Genomic DNA, 17595 nt, shown 5'->3' on the forward strand with positions numbered 1-17595 from the left:
GTGGTTTGTGATTGGCTTTGATCCATTAAAACCATCTGCAGCTTTGATCCATTCATCTACCTTCACTCTTCATGGCCGAAGTGGTAAACATTGCCAACATCAAAGAGATGTAAGTTGCACTAAGTGCATTCCAATCACTCAGGTGTGAGATTTCGCTGCACGGACTTCGGTGGCCCGATTTCAGAATTCCCCCCGGAAATCTCCTCTTATTCCACAGGAGTTTCACCCTGCTTTACGACCACAAGGGGATCATAAAACTAGTGCAATTCAGCTCTGGCGGGGGAACATATTCTTCTAAACAAAGAATCCAGCAACTTATATTTCTACCTTCATTTCTGATGAAAGGTCATCGACCTGAACCATTGGGTGCAATTTTCAGTTCTGTAGATGTAAGTGCGTGGCAAGTGGGTGGGATAATGTCCTCCTTGGCCGAAGCAGCTGGAGTTGTTGGGGTCACAGACAGAGGAGTCTTGTAGTGGCTGGAAAGCCCAGGAGAGTCCTGGGTGAATTTCCCGAGGTTATCCAGTTGTCACTCCTCCCTTTGGGTATGTGAGTGCCCCTCCCTGACTCTATTGAGGAGAAGGTACTTCTGGAGGGAGATCAAGGTTTCCCGTCACTTTGCTTGTGAAGCCGCTGATGTAACTCACTCATGGTTATGTGTAGTTCAGAGTGCATATGTGACTAGACCACAGTCTTTATCAGGGTTGCCAACTTCCAGTGGATGACCTTGATGTGGTGGCATGTCGGTGCCATGAAATGGACATGTACAATGTGGACAGACTCCTCCATTCTCAATTCTATTCAGGGCTGGTTTAGCTCACAGGGATAAATCGCTGGCTTTTAAAGCAGACCTAGCAGGCCAACAGCACGGTTCGATTCCAATACCAGCCTCCCCGGACAGGTGCCGGAATGTGGCAACTAGGGGCTTTTCACAGTAACTTCATTGAAGCCTACTCGTGACAATAAGCGATTTTCATTTTTTCATTTCATTTCTAATCTGCTGACAACCTCTGATTATTCTTCCTGCTGTATCCTTGCCTAACTTTGGGTCTCCAACATCTCTCTGAGGGCTGGTTCCAGAGGTTCATCATTGAACTTGAACTGAGCAGGAGCCTGGCATCCAGTAGTCCTCTGAGTGTTTGTGACCCTGTGGCTGTCACTGCCCTCACCTGCTGCAGACTTGAATCTGTGTTGTGCTGACCAGATGTGACCCTGAGCCTCCTTCTTAAACCCTGCCCCACCGAAGTGTGTGGCTCTGCACTGTTGGAAGGCTCAAATAGCCTCCTCCTGCTCCTATTTTCTATGTTTTTATGACAGGGTGGACGTGGAGAGGATATTTCCTCTTGTGGGTGAATCTATACCTCGGGGTCATTGTTTATATCTCTTTAATCTCTCGTCATGTTTTGTGAAAGTTGTCTTTTCAGCCCTTACATATGTGCACTCAGCTCTCACAGGAGGCAGGCATGTTTATCATCTGCTTTGGCATCCATCCTGCTCACATACTGTCCATCTGAGAAAGATTCCAGACAGGAGGTCTGGGCCAGAGATCCGGCCACCACCCACTTTGAAGAGCAGGTGCAAGGATATGACTATTCCTGCACTGGAGTAAGATCCCACACAGTCTGGGAGCTGGGCTGATGACCAGCCTGGTGCTCCTGCTATTTTTCTTGCTGATGTTGCTCGTTCTGGGTGAGTGTGCTTAACACTCAATTTGGCTCTGTTTCGTTCCTTAGCCGTGGGGTTGCCAAGTATCGTTAAGATACCGCCACAAGTTTCAGGTTCAAGTTCAGACCAATAACTCCACACACCAGTTAGTAAGTTCAAACAAGACACGTTTATTATAATACAGTTATCTACTAATCATGCATATAAAACTATAAGACTCGGCTAATCCTACCACTAATAGGTCAAATACTTATCTGGATAAGGGGACTGCCGGATCAGGGAACAATGGCCTCTAGCTTTGTCCTGGGTCTGCAGGCTTCCAGTAGTTATGGACTACAGGGGGTCAGGAGTGTCTACTCTCGTAGCGTGCGTTGTATGACACTTGGGTGATGGCGGCTGCTGTCCAGGCCTCTCCTCCTCAAGGTTCTTCTGCTGCAACGGTGTTCTGCTGGGAGGGCCGGCTGGTCAAGGAGAGGCTGGCAGAGAGAGAGAGAGAGAGAGCTGGGGTCGGGGACTCTGTCTTATACCTCTCTCAGGGTCTCGCGCCCACCTGGGCGGACCCTCTATACCAGGGGTGGGCAAGGGCCACATTCAGAAATTCACAATTTTAAAGGGCCGCAGAGTATATTAAGTAAAATAATTAATATTTAAAATAGCCAAAATAAAAGGTTTTTAAAGAAAAAAACAATTAATTTTTATTACTTAATATTTTAAAGTAGAAACTTTACATGAAACACATTTATTTGAAAAACAAAGTAACTCAGTTTAAAGAAAACAAAGCAATTAATTTTTATTAATTAATATTTTAAAGTAGAAACTTCACATGAAACACATGATCACCCTACTCAAGTCAACGTATCCACCCTATACCAGTAACCCAACAGCCCCCCCCCCCCCCCCCCCCCCCCCCCATTAACCTTAATTTTAAAAATATTTTTTTTTTTTAAATTAAAAAAAATGTAAAACATTTTTATTTTTAAAAAATGTTTTTATGACTTGATCTTGGTGGGCCGCATAAAGACCTTTGCGGCCCGCGGGCCGTAGTTTTCCCACCCCTGCTCTATACACTCGCAATCGATTGGGTCTCTTCCCAATCGATTGATTTGAATTCCCCAATAACGGGGCAGTTCCTCGATCACTGGGCGGTTCTTGGGACTTATTGTTTTGGACTTCTTTTGGTGCCGAGAAGTCTGGCCTTCCATTTAATGTATCGATTTGAGGTAACATGTTTCCATTGTACCTGGGAATCGCCCGGTATCGCCTCATTAGTATGCTAACTTGTTTTCTTTCACAGTGCTGTCTGGTTTCTGCAGCAGTCAGAACTGGTTTCTGCAGCAGTCAGAATACACAAGTGCTTTTGCAAGCTGCTTGCTTTTGCAACATGTCCAATTTCCCTGCATTCCTTGTAATCTTCCATTTTGTGTAGGGCAGTGGCCACCCCAGGTGGCTACACTGGTGGCTGTAATAGAGAGAAGCGATAATTAGTGATTTGCTGGATAGTCACCTTCATTAAAGAATACACAGTTTTGGAATGTGGCTGAAGACTCGTGAATGGGTCCTCACTGACTTGTTGAAAGACACCGATCTTACTCCAGTGCAGGAATAGTCATATCCTTGCACCTGCTCTTCAAAGTGGGTGGTGGCCGGATCTCTGGCCCAGACCTCCTGTCTGGAATCTTTCTCAGATGGACAGTATGTGAGCAGGATGGGATGCCAAAGCAGATGATAAACATGCCTGCATCCTGTGAGAGCTGAGTGCACATATGTAAGGGCTGAAAAGACAACTTTCACAAAACATGACGAGAGATTAAAGAGATATAAACAATGACCCCGAGGTATAGATTCACCCACAAGAGGAAATATCCTCTCCACGTCCACCCTGTCATAAAAACATAGACAATAGGAGCAGGAGGAGGCTATTTGAGCTTTCTCCGCCATTTATTATGATCATGGCTGATCATCCAACTGTCAAGACCCCTCGGGATCTGCATGGGTTTCTTCCGGGTGCTCCGGTTTCCTCCCACATAACAAGAACATAAGAACATAAGAACTTGGAGCAGGAGTAGGCCATCTGGCCCCTCGAGCCTGCTCCACCATTCAATGAGATCATGGCTGATCTTTTGTGGACTCAGCTCCACTTTCCGGCCCGAACACCATAACCCTTAATCCCTTTATTCTTCAAAAACTATCTATCTTTACCTTAAAAACATGTAATGAAGGAGCCTCAACTGCTTCACTGGGCAAGGAATTCCATAGATTCACAACCCTTTGGGTGAAGAAGTTCCTCCTAAACTCAGTCCTAAATCTACTTCCCCTTATTTTGAGGCACATTGTAAAGATGTGCAGGTTAGGTGGATTGGCCATGCTAAATTGCCCCTTAGTGTCCAACGGTTAGGTGGGGTTATGGGGGTAGGGTGGGTGGGGTGCTCCTTCGGAGGGTCGGTGCAGACTCGATGAGCTCTTAATCTAATTAAACAATTTTTATTGTCACAAGTAGGCTTACATTAACACTGTAATGAAGTTACTGTGAAAGTCCCCTAGTCGCCACATTCCGGCGCCTGTTTGGGTCACAGAGGGAGAATTCAGAATGTCCAATTCACCTAACAGCACGTCTTTCAGAACTTGTGGGAGGAAACCGGAGCCCCCAGAGGAAACCCACGCAGACACAGGGAGAACGTGCAGACTCCACACAGACAGTGACCCAAGCCAGGAATCGAACCTGGGACCCTGGAACAGTGTCGCAACAGTGCTACCCACTGTGCTACCTTGCCGCCAGAGCTTGTAAAGTCCAGAGGATACATGTCTAGCCTGTCCCAACTATTCCTCATAGAACATCTAGACACAGCTACTAGAGTCCTCAACGACTCTCCCGTGGACTGATCTGTAAGAACACCATTCACAACACATTATGCCGCACTGGAACCAATGACTATTTGACGATGTACTATTTATCAATGTACTCTGTTAATTATTCTTTTTGTCTATTATGTAAGCACTGTGTATGTTCCCTTGGCCGTAGAAAAATACTTTTCACTGTATTTTGATACATGTGACAAATCAATCAATGAATAGGACAACCCTTCCATTCCAGTATTAGTCTAGTAATTTTTCTTTGAACTGCTTCCAGCGTATTTGCATCCTTCCTTAAATAAGGAGACCAGTACAGTCACAGTACTATAGATGTGATCTCACCAATGTCCAATATAATTTGAAGTATAACTTCCCCACTTTTGTACTAAATTCCCCCCGCAATAAATGCTAACTCTCAATTAACTTTCCTGATGACTTGCTGTACCTTCATACTAACCTTTTAGTGATCAGATCAGTCATTCTGCACTGGAGAGCAGACACTAACCGGCCTGGCAACCTCCTCGTGGTGAGGTTGGTGGACCTCCAACTCCCATCAGTGAGGTGAAAGTCCTTGACTGCTTGGAGGAATATCACCAGTCACTGAACTTCAGCGAACATGGTTCATCTCTTTCCCAGAGGTTAGATTGGGTTGAAAAATGACAAATGAAATTCAATCCATAAGAACAATGTGTGCAACTAAGAACATATAAAAGAACAATATAAGACTGTGAAGGGGCTTTTTTGGAGGTAGCAGTGGTTGGTAAATGTGGCTTTTTGGGATTTTGATCTTTGACTAGCATTTGAGAAAACTGTCTATATTTTCACTGCTTACACTAACAATGTCTGTTCTCTTTAAACTCAGCTGAAGTAAAGAGTCCCAAAGAGAAGGAGGGGGTGATGCCAGTGGAAGAAAACCTTGGGGAGATCCACATTGGGTCTGAGGAGGTGAAGAAGGTGGGAGCGTTGTCACTGAAAGTGTACTGGTCGTACTGGCTGTCAATTGGCAAATGGCTGGCATTTTCCGTGCTTGTCTGTATGTTCCTGATGCAAGGTAAAGGATTTTGTGGAGTTGGTCTGAGGAATGTGTAATAGGGACAGCGCAGTGGAGCACGTGATGTTCATTCCTTCATATTTGCAGCATTTTCTGTTGTTATTTGAAATGAAAAAAAATGAAAATCGCTTATTATCACAGGGAGGCTTCAAATGAAGTCACTGTGAAAAGCCCCTAGTCGCCACTCCCCTGTTCGGGGAGGCTGGCACGGGAATTGAACCGTGCTGCTGGCCTGCCTGGGTCTGCTTTCAAAGTCAGCCATTTAGCCCTGTGCTAAACAGCCCCTAGGTTGAAACATTACATTACTTGTACTTTTAGTTTAGTTGCTGTATTCTATAGTCATGATATGGTCTCAACACTGCGAGTCTAGTTTGGGTGACTACTCAGTGTTTCAGTGAAGCGCAGTATCATTTTGGGAAATAACACCTCATCTTTCGATTTGGCACTTTCCAGTTGTCCAGACACCGAGTTTACCAATTTCAGATTGCACATTTTGCTTGTTTACGGATGGCAGCTTTTTGTAATGACACTAACTTTTCCCAATTTTGAGATAGGCCATCATCCTGAAAAAATAACTCTTTATTTCTCCAGATATGACTGAGTAGCTCAAATATTTTCTGCTTTGATTGTTTGATGTGATGCTGGGTTATACAAATTAAAGGCTCCATCTTTCATGCTGAATTAGCACCATTACACGTGGAAACACCACCCACCAGGTACGCGGCACATACTCGTGCGACTCGGCCAATGTAGTCTACCTCTTACGCTGCAGGAAAGGATGTCCCGAAGCGTGGTACATTAGCGAGACCATGCAGACACTGCGACAACGAATGAACGGGCATCGTGCAACAATCACCAGGCAGGAATGTTCCCTTCCAGTCGGGGAACACTTCAGCAGTCAAGGGCATTCAGCCTCTGATCTCCGGGTAACCGTTCTCCAAGGCGGTCTTCAGGACACGCGACAACACAGAATTGCCGAGCAAAAACTTATAGCAAAGTTCCGCACGCTTGAGTGTGGCCTCAACAGGGATCTTGGATTTATGTCGCATTACATTCACCCCCCCCCCCCCCCCCCCCTCCACCATCTGGCCTGGACTTGCAAAATCCTACCAACTGTCCTGGCTTGAGACAATTCACACCTCTTTAACCTGGGGTTACCCCTATCTCTGGATCTGCAATGATTTGATTACCTGCAAATGCCTGCATTCCAAGCATTGTCCAGCATCTCTGACTTTGTCTATATAAATGGTTCTGGAACATACCTCGCCATTCACCTGAGGAAGGAGCTGCGCTCCGAAAGCTCGTGTTTGAAATCAAACATGTTGGACTTTAACCTGGTGTTGTAAGACTTCTTACTGTGCTCACCCCAGTCCAACGCCGGCATCTCCACATCAGAATTAGCAGTGGGGCAGTCTCAGCATTCCTGTGCTTCAAAGGTGAAAATCAAATTGGTTCCTGAACCAGTTAACATCCTGCTGAAATCTGCACGTCAAGTGAGGAGCAGATTGGACGTGGCTATGATGGGCTACACTGTTAAATAAAGTGCTGATATGATTGCCTATGCTGGCTTACACATGATGAGTGGCCATTGGATGAGAGAGCTCTGAGCAATCAACAGTCATCACCTTCAGGAAAGAGTCCATTATTCAGTCATTAAAACAAGAAGTGCTAGAAATGCCCAACACATCAGTGAAGAGAAAAACAGAGTTGACATTTTGTGTCAAATATGAATTTTCTTTTAAATGTTTTTTAATTGTATGTTCAACAATTGCATTCCTTTGCTTATATGATGTAGTTGCACAATAGGCTGGGAGGAAATTTCAGCTCACAGACAACTTGTTTGCATAAACTGAAAGAGGTGTGTAAGTAAGTGTGGGTCTATTAGAGGCAGATACCTTGTAATTCTAGGGAATAAGGAGAGGATTGAGGCATTGAACAAGTACTGCATATGTTTCTCCACAGGAGAAAACATGGGGGAAAAACAGAATGAATAGGAGACCAAGCTAGAATGAGGAACTTAAAGAAGTCAGTGTACTTAAAGAGAAGTCTGGAGAAATTAATGGGACAAAGTGCTGACATATTCCCTGAATCTGTCCTGAGTTCTAGGGTTTTCTAAGTGGTAGCTGCAGAGATAGTGGATGCTTTGGTTTCAATTTTCCAGAACTGCTTAGATTGTTGAACAGTTAAGAAGGATTGAAAATGAGCAAATATAGCCGATTTCAGAAAGGTGGCAGGAAGAAAATGAGGAAGAAGAGGCCGGTTACCCTTGTGACAAATGTATGATTTTAGATATATTGGATTATAAACATTTGGCAATTGAAGGGTTACACACCTGGGTTAAAGTGTGTATGACTGCAGTGGTATTGTTTTCAAAAGAATCTTGTTTTGCAGGGCAAGAAGGCTTTTAGGAGCCAGAGGAGAAATTGATCAGTTAAAAATCAGTCCAATCCACCTACCCTGCACATCTTTGGGTTTGGGGAGGTGAGACCCATGCAGACATGGGGAGAATGTGCAAACTCCCCACCAACAAGATCAAACTCAGGTCCTCAGCACCATGAGGCAGCAGTGATAACCACTGTGCCACCATGCTGTCCTACTAATGCACTATTGATTGACATGGGGAAGTCCCTGGGGAGTTAATGTGTTTTCAGCCAGGAGAGATGGTGCCATTGCTGGGTGGAGCTAAGGTATTCAGACATTATGAAAAAGCCTTTTGAGCTGAGATTTGATCTGGCTACCCTTCAGACCACAAGTAAGGGCTGGGATTCACCGGCCCTGCGCTGGGTTGGAGAATCCCCAGGAGAGGCGCGAGAATGCCGGCTTGCCGATTCTCGGGCGCCCGCAGGTTGAAAGCACCCCCATGTGCCCGCCGAGTTTGGCCGAGTTCCGCCGTCGTGGGGCACGTATGGTCCCACATGGCAGGACCTGGACGTTCTGGCTGTGGAAGTGTCTTGGTGGTGGGGTGGGGGGGGGAGGGGGTGCCTCCACGGTGGCCTGGCCCTTGATCGGGGCCTACCGATCGGCGGGCGGGCTGGTTCCGTGGTGGCCTATGTTCCTCCGTGCTGGGCTCCTGTAGGGCTCCGCCATGTTGCCCAGGGGCCAGGGCGGAGACATGCGCATGCGCGAACCCGCGCGGCCGCGGTGCGCATGCTGAACGTGCGCTGGCCGTAGCGCATGCGCGAACTCCCGCCAGCCATTGCGCGCATGCGAGCCAGCCATGCCGCGCGTGCGCAAACTCGCACCGGCCGTACCGCTCTGGCTAAAGCAGCGCAGACCACTCCGGCGCCGACATAGCCCCCTCGGGAAGATTACCTGACAATCGAGGACCGGTGAGGCAGGAGTGGTTGTCGGCACTTTTCACACCTGCGGTCAGAACTTGGCCGAGAACTTGGCGCTACGGCCAGCGCACGTTCAGCATGCGCACCGCGGCCGCGCGGGTTCGCGCATGCGCATGTCTCCGCCCTGGCCCCTGGGCAGAAATTGGAGAATCCCGGCCACGTTCTTTTGCTCTCTCAGTCGGATAGATAAAAAAGATTAACAGTTTTTAAAGCAGTGCAGAATTGTCTGAGGACAAGGGGGAGCTGAAACAAACCAGTTGAAGCAGCTTTTTGAAGACATTCAGCCAAAGTTCTGACAGGAGCCAAATCTGTTCTGGAAAACAAGTATTACTCTAAGCCATTGGGATGTATGATGGATTGAGAGCTGTATGTCTTTTCATCCTTGTTATTTAATTGGGAATAAAGAGACTTACGGTGGCGGCGATGCGGAGCTAAGCCGCACGTTTGGCAGCTCCCACTTTTTTTGGACTTTCGGGCTCCTTTAAGAGCCCGCAACGGCGCTTTTTTGACTTTTCCCCGGCAGGAAACACAGCCAGTGCGCCCAGCGGCCGGTGGATGGACTGACTCGCAGTGGAGCAGTCCAAAAGTCGGCTTTACAGCAGAGGAAGGCGAGAGGCAGAAAAAGCAAGATGGCGGTGGGTGGGGAAGCAGCAACAGCGTGGCAGCAGTGGGCGCGGGAGCAGCAGGAGCTGCTTCAGCGCTCCTTCAAGGAGCTCAAAGCTCAGATCTTGGAGCCGTTGAGGCCTCGCTGGACAAGCTGGTGGCGACTCAGACGGCCCAGGCCGTGGAGATTCGGGAGCTGCAGCAAAAGGCTTCGGACAATGAGGATGAGCTTTTGGGCCTGGCAGTGAAAGTGGAGTCGCACGTGGCGCTGCACAAGAAATGGCTGGCGAGGATGGAGGAGATGGAGAACCGCTCCCGCCGGAAGAATCTGCGAATTTTGGGCCTCTCGGAGGGGCTGGAAGGTTCGGATTTGGCGGCCGATGTGATCCTAATGTTGAACTCGCTGATGGGTGCGGGGTCGTTTCATGGTCCCCTGGAGCTGGAAGGCGCCCATCGAGTGCTGCAGCGGAAGCCGAGGCTGAACGAACCGCCCAGGGTGGTGCTGGTCCGTTTTCACCGCTTGGTCGACCGGGAGTGCGTGCTGAGATGGGCGAAGGAGAGGAGCAGCAGGTGGGAGAACACGGACGTTCGGATTTTTCAGGACTGGAGCGCGGAGGTGGCGAGGAGAAGGGCTGTCTTCAATCGAGCAAAGGGAGTGCTGCACAGGAAGGGGGTGAAGTTTGGCCTTCTACAGCCGGCTTGCCTCTGGGTCACGTACAAGGACCACCAGCTCTATTTTGACTCTCCGGAGGAGGCCTGGGCTTTTGTCCAGGCTGAGAACTTGGACTCGAACTGAGGGCTGGGGGGAAATGTACTTAGTTTGGAGGCTTTGCCCTCTTAGGTATCCTGTCGTTTATATTGGCTGTGTTTGCTGATTGATGTTGCCTGTTCGTTTTCGCTATTTAGTTTTTTTCGGGGTTGTTTCTGGGCTGTTGTTTATTTACTGTGGTGTTTTTTTTATCTTGTCCACTGGTGGGTTGGGGAGCAGGTTGGGGTCCCGATGGGTCATGTGTCCGCCTTTTTCCCGCGTGTTGGGTCGAGGGGCGGGGCTCGGGTTGGAAGTGCGGGCTTTCTTCCCGCGCCAGAGGAATTGGGGGCGGGGCCAGCGCTGGTAGGGAGAGATTGGTGGTTGTGTTGCGTCGGGGGGAGGGGGGTCGTGGTTATGGCGGGAGTAGCCGGGTCAGCAGAAGTCAGCTGACTCACGGAAGCAGAATGTTGGGGGTAACGCAGCTAAGGGAGCCCTAGCATGGTGAGGGGGGGGGGGGGGGGGGGGGGGGAGAGAAGGGGGGGGAGGGTACCGGGTTGTTGCTGCAAGGACTGAGGGAATGGATGGTGAAGTTGGGGGGGGGGGGTGTTGGGAGGGGGGTCTGCCACCATGGGGAGCGGGCTTGAGGGGGTTCCCTGGGCGCGTGGCGTGTTGAGGAAGAGCTATGGCTGATCGGCGGAGGGGGACGGCCCCCCGGGATCGGCTGGTCACATGGAACGTGAGGGGGATGAATGGTCCGGTGAAGCGATCCCGGGTCTTGGCTCACTTGAGGGAGCTGGGAGCGGATGTGGCTATGCTCCAGGAGACGCACCTCAGGGTTACGGATCAGGTGAGGCTAAGAAAAAGTTGGGTGGGACAGGTGTTTCACTTGGGGCTTCATGCAAAGAACCGTGGGGTGGCAATTTTGGTGGGTAAGAGCCTGTCGTTCGTCGCGTCCAAAGTGGTGGCGGATAGTGCAGGTCGATATGTGATGGTGAGTGGGAGACTTCAGGGTGAGCGGGTGGTCTTCGTTAATGTTTATGTCTCCAACTGGGATAATGCGGGCTTCATGTGGCGTATGCTGGGCCTGATCCCGGACCTGGAAACGGGGATTGATTCTGGGTGGGGACTTTAACACGGTGCTGGATCCGGCTCTGGATCGCTCTAAGTCTAAGACGGGCAGGGGGCCGGCAGCGGCCTCGGTGCTGAGGGGGTTCATGGATCAGATGGGGGAGACGGTTCTTCGGAGGGGAAGACAGGTGTGGGAGGTGTTCGGGAGCCCGGCGAACCACACTCATATGTTCTGGGCTTGTCCGGCCTTGGAGAGGTTTTGGAAGGGGGTGGCGGGGACTTTGTCGGACGTGGTCGGATCTAGGGTCAAGCCGGGCTTGGGGCTCGCGATCTTTGAGGTAGCTTCGGAGACGGGAGTGCAGGAGGCGAGAGAGGCCGGCATTCTGGCCTTTGCGTCTCTCGTAGCCCAGCGCAGGATTCTGTTACTGTGGAGGGATACGTGGCCCCCGAGTTCGGAGGCCTGGATCAACGACATAGCCGGGTTTATCAAGTTGGAGAGGATGAAGTTTGCCCTGAGGGGGTCGGTACAGGGGTTCTTTCGGCGGTGGCAGCCCTTTCTCGACTTCCTGGCGAAGGGGTAGAGAGTGGTCGGTATCAGCAGTAATTTGGGGCAGGGGGGGGGGGGGTTGGGGATGGTTAGGGGGTTTGTTTTTGCGGCGGTGGGTTTGCTATGTTGTTATTTTCTTCTTTCTTGTATTGCTGTTGGTTTTTTGTTGTTTATTTTGGGGGGTGAGTTCTTTTCTTGTGTTGGAGTGGAAACACGCCTTGTTTGTTTTAAATTGTGGGGAGAAAATTTGTTATTGAAAAACTTGAATAAAAATTATTTTTAAAAAAAAATTGGGAATAAAGATAGTAATTAATGATTTTGTTTTTACTGTATAGGGTAGTATTGTTTAAGGGGTAACTGTAAGCTATTTTTGGGTGTGAGTTTTAAGATTTAAATATTATGTGAATAATAGCTTTATTTTATACTACCAAATCCTTATTTCTTCGTGCAATCACTCCTGGAGAGAAGTATTCTTTATGCACAGTCTTGCAAAATAAACTAACATTTTGGGGGTTCAGTCCCGTATCCTAGCCACTGTAGGGATCTGATCTGGGATCGTAATAGCTTCACAAAGTAAGAGAAATTTTGAAACTATTATTAGGAATTTATTATTTTCTGGGATGTGGGTATTACCTGATAGGCCAAGGTTTGGTACCTATCGCTAATTACCCTTGAGCAGTTCATGTGGTGTGTATACACCCACAGCGCTGTCAGCAAGGGGAGATGCTTAAGTACTCGTATTGTTGGAGATGGTCCTTGTCTGTCCATGAATATTGTCCAGGCTTTGCTGCATATGGACACGGACTGCTTTATCTGAGGAGTTGGGAATGGCAAACTTCACCATATCTGACCATATGAAGGTTATTGAAGGAGCTCAACATGGTTGGGTCTAGGACACTCCTGAAGAATATATGGGTTGAATGAATGAAATTGTCTGAAGACTGGCATTTGTGATGCTGGGAACCATAGGAGGAGGCCCAGATGGATCAAGCACTCGTCATTTCTGGCTGAAGATGTTTGCAAACACTCCAGGCTTGTCTTTTGTATTGATTATTGAGGATTGGGATATTTGTGGAACCCCCTCCTCTGGTTCATTGTTTAATTGTTTTTTTTATTTGTTCATGGGACGTGGGCATCGCTGGCTGTGCCAGCATTTATTGCCCATCACTGATTGAGGAGCAATCAAGAGTCAACCACAGATTTCCTTCCCTAAAGGACATTACAGTAGTGAACCAGACGAGTTTAAACGACAATGGACAATGGTTTCATGGTCATCAATAGACTTTTATTTTCTAGATTTTGATTGAAGTTCCCCATCTGCAGTGGCAGTGATTTGAACTTGGGACCTCAGAGTACTCTGGGTCTCTAGATTACGAGTCCAGTGATAATACCACTACGCCATCACTTAGCCAGGACTTCTGAACTCTGATGTAATATGTTAGTTGTAGAATGATTTGCCACAGTCTATTGCACACTGCTTCCACTATTTGACATGCCTATCCTCTGTTGGACAGCTTCACCAAGTTTACACCTCATTTTAAGGCATAGTTGGTGTTGCTCCTGGCATACCCACTTACACTTCTCATTGAAGCAGGATTGATTCCCAAGCTTGATGTTCATGGTAGAATGGAGATATGCTGGACCATGTGATAAGATTATGGGGTTGAGTACAATTCTGCTGCTGCTGATTGTCCACAGCACCTCCTGGATGTTGCTTTTGAATTGCTAGATTGATGCTAAACCAATGCCATCTAGCATAGTGAAAGCCAAACAAGGCGATGGAGGGTATCCCCAATGTGAAGATGAGATTTCATCTCCACAAGAACTGCATGGTGGCCACTTCTAGCACTACTGTCTGTCATAATATACATCCATGTATATAATGGAGTGCAGACAGGCAGTGATTGATACACAGGGTGACCAGTAAGCACACAGAACACAGCAGCCAATCACCAGACAGGACACGACCACTATAAAGCCAGAGGGCACCAGTTTTCCCGCTCTCTCGGAATCCAGCCCCTGAGACAGTAAGAGCCCGTGAGCAGCAGCCAGTGCAAACACCATGTGGTAGTCAGTAAGTCTGGTCAGGCTAGCCTCAGGTCTCCAGTCAAGTCATGTGTTGGGCAGGCTGGGTCTATGTGGACTGCGTTTGATTCCGTGTAGCGAGGGACAGACTTCCAACACTTGATGAGATGCAACACTATTTTATTTAACATCTAACTATTTTACATGTTCAACTGTAGGTTGACACTATGCTGACTTGACTGGAGACCTGAGGAGACCTGATTCAACAGTTGAGTGGGAGCTGTAGAAGACTTCCTTGTCCATGTTTGACCATGTTGCCATGAGACTTCATGGGGTCCAGAATCAATTGTGAGGACTCCCAGGATGACTTCCTCCTCCCTGTATAACATTGTGCTGTTCAGTGACGGTGAACGTGGCATCTCGAACTTTGTCATTTGTCAGAATCCATGATTGTGACTAATCTGTTGAACAGCTCTCCCAATTTTGGCACAAACCCCCAGATGTTAATAAGGAGACTTTGCAGGGTCTGTGCAGGTCGATTTTCTTTCCAATGCCTAGGTTCATTATGGGTGGTCCGTCAATTTCATTCCTTTTGACTTTGTCCTGGTTTGGCTTGCTTGGTCATTTCATGGCATTGAAGAGTCAGCCACAGTGCTGTGCCTCTGGAGTCACACCAGGTAAGGCTGGAAGATTTCCCTCTCTGAGACACAATAGAAAACTAGATGGATTTATACAACATTCATCAATAGTTTCATGGTCACCATTACTGAGATGAGCTTTTAATTTGAGATTAATTATTTAATTGAGTTTAAATTCCACCGGCTTCTATGATGGGATTTGAACCCATGTCCCCAGGATATTATCCTGGGCCTTTTGATTGCTTAGACCAGCGACATTACCATTATGACACCCTCCCTTTATAGTATGATTAAGCAGAGTCAGCAGGAAATCATGTTTGGCAAATCTGAGCTTTTTGAGGCTGTAACTGATGAATATAATGTATTTGGATTTTCAAAAAGTGCATCATAAGATGCCACATGCTCAATTGCGTGGATTACCAAGTGTTTATAATGCATACTAGGTTTTATTCTGTCCCTAAATAAGGTACTATGCTACAGCTAAGGGTATTGTATGGCACACAAAAATATGATGTAAAGATGTAATGTCTCAGGTTTCCTACTTTGGCAGTATCTCGGAATTTGTCTGACTGGTGGCTCTCATACTGGATATCCCAAGCCCAACACAAGAATGGGACTGAACAAAGCAGACACTATACATCACTCGATACACATCAATTAATGCGCTTCATTCGGTAAGTACCTTTGTGACATTAGGCTGTGTATATGAGCACCCTTTCATGTTTTGTTAAACCTAGTATCTGCATTTTCCGGGTTGGAGTAGCAGGAATATATCCTCTTACAGAGTGGTAGATATACCCTCTGTGCAGTAAGCTAAATTGGCATTGCCTCCACCCAACATTCATAGTATGTTGATGACGGGTCAAGTCCCCTGCTAAAGCTTGATGGGAATCCATTTTGCACCTCTTGCATGCTCATTGAATCCACACAGACCATGCTCCCATCAAATCTTCTGCCCCACCAGCGGGAGTGCACACCATTCTGTAACATGGCACCAATTAAGGAGAATTTACCTGGAGACTAAACAGGCTCATCTTTCTAGGGGTGATGATGGGTGCCAGACACGATGGTGGGGGTTCAGAGAGAGGTGGTAGTTGGAGAAAAATGGGGGCAGAGTAGAAGAAGAAAGGGGGGCAGAGGAGAAGCAGGGGCAGAGAGAAGAAAGGGGGCAGAGGAGAAGCAGGGGCAGAGAGGGGGCAGAGAGAAGAAAGGGGGCAAAGGTGAAAGGTGGCAAAGGAGAAGAAGGGGGCGAGGAGAGGAAGAAGGCAGCAGAGGATGGGAAGGCAGCAGAGAGAAGGAGGAGGAGAAGAGGAGGCAGAGAAGAAGGGGCAAAGGAGAGGAAGAAGGTGTGCAGAGGAGAAGGACAGCAGAGGAGAAGTAGGGTGCAGAAGAGAAGGAGGGGGCAGAGAGTAAGGAGGAAGTCAGAGGGGGAGAGGGTTAGAGGAGAAGGTGCAAAGGAGAGGAAGAAGGGATCAGAGGAGAAGAAGAAGAGAGAAGAGGAGAGGAAGAAGGGGGCAGAGGAGACAAAGGGGGCAGAGGAGAAGAAGGCGGAAGAGGAGAAGAAGAGGGCCACTCCTGGACCACTGCTACACAAACATGCCTACTGCTCTATTGCCCGCCCACACTTTGGCAAATCTGACCACAAAGCTGTGGTCCTGCTCCCAGCTTATAAGCAAAAACTGAAGTGGGAGAATCCGTCAAAGAGAGTCACACAATGACTTCAACTAGCCCAGAACGGGTACGTCACGACAGTAACTGGCTTCATTAGTAAGTGTGGAGAAGACTGTGTGCCAAAGAAGCAAATCCACGTGTTTCTCAACCGCAAACCCTGGATGAACAGGGATATCCACTCCTTGCTGAAGGCTAGGTCTGAGGCATTCAAGTCAGGCGACCCTGACATGTACAAGAACGCCAGATATGATCTAAGGAAATCCATCAAAGATGCCAAAAGACATTACCGGACCAAGCTCGAGTCCCAGGCTAGCCACACGGCCCCCGTCGACTATGGCAAGATCTGCAAGACATAACAGTCTACAAGTAAAATTACCGGCTCCAACGCACCCCTCCCTGATGACCTCAAAGCATTCTATGCACACTTTTAGCAAGAGGTCAGGGAGAGCATGCTCTCCACCCTGGAAACCTCAGATGAACTTGTATTTGAGGTCACGATTACAGATGTCAGAGCAGCCTTCTCGAAGGTCAACCCACGGAAAGCCACTATCCCGGATGGGGTACCTGGACGAGCACTCCGGTCTTGCGCTGATCAGCTGGCGGGGGTATTCGCAGACATCTTTTCCTCTCTTTACAACAATCTGAGGTCCCTATCTGCTTTAAGAAGACGACCATCGTCCCTCTACCAAAGAAAAGCCAAGCAGCATGCCTTAATGACTATCATCCAGTGGCTCTGCCATCCCCATTATGAAGTGCTTCGAAAGGTTAGTCATGGCTCGAGCCTCCCGGATTGCCTTGATCCACTACAGTTCACCTACCGCTGCAAAAGGTCCACAGCAGACGCTATCACCCTGGTCCTGCTCTCAACATTGGAACACATAGATAACAAAGACACCTAAGTCAGACTCCTATTTATTTATTTATTTTTAAAAATAAATTTAGAGTACCCAATTATTTTTTCCAATTAAGGGGCAATTTAGCATGGCCAATCCACCTATCCTACACATCTTTGGGTTGTGGGGATGAAACCCACGCAGACACGGGGAGAATGTGCAAACTCCTCACGGACAGTGACCCAGGGCCGGGATTCGAACCCGGATCCTCAGCGCCGTAGGCAGCAATGCTAACCACTGTGCCACCGTGCTGCCTCAGACTCCTATTTATTGACTGCAGCTCAGCCTTCAACACTATTATTCCTACAAAACGTATCTTCAAACTCCGTGGCCTGGCCTCAGCTCCTCCCTCTGCAACTGGATCCTGAACTTCCTAACCCACAGACCACAATCAGTAAAGATATGCAACAACACTTCCTCCACGATCATCCTCAACACTGGTGCTCCACAAGGCTGTGTCCTCAACCTCCTACTATACTCCTTATATACCTATGACTG

General features: G+C 48.1%; 1 protein-coding gene and 1 long non-coding RNA gene across 2 annotated transcripts in view; one reads left to right on the top strand and one right to left on the bottom strand.

The window, feature by feature from the left end:
- abcc10 (ATP-binding cassette, sub-family C (CFTR/MRP), member 10) overlaps positions 1–17595 on the top strand; it is a 317294-nt gene that overhangs the window by 208002 nt on the left and 91697 nt on the right. The window contains exons 12-13 of the mRNA XM_038798938.1: positions 5378–5566; positions 15084–15207. Of these exons, the coding sequence (XP_038654866.1) occupies positions 5378–5566; positions 15084–15207 (313 nt within the window). The remainder of the gene's footprint in view (positions 1–5377; positions 5567–15083; positions 15208–17595) is intronic.
- The window catches only part of LOC119966974, a 28482-nt gene continuing 25006 nt past the window's right edge, over positions 14120–17595 (bottom strand). The window contains exon 3 of the long non-coding RNA XR_005460888.1: positions 14120–14595. This is a non-coding gene — a long non-coding RNA (uncharacterized LOC119966974). The remainder of the gene's footprint in view (positions 14596–17595) is intronic.

The sequence above is a fragment of the Scyliorhinus canicula genome, chromosome 6 (genome assembly GCF_902713615.1).
Source record: "Scyliorhinus canicula chromosome 6, sScyCan1.1, whole genome shotgun sequence".
Lineage (NCBI taxonomy): Eukaryota > Metazoa > Chordata > Chondrichthyes > Carcharhiniformes > Scyliorhinidae > Scyliorhinus > Scyliorhinus canicula.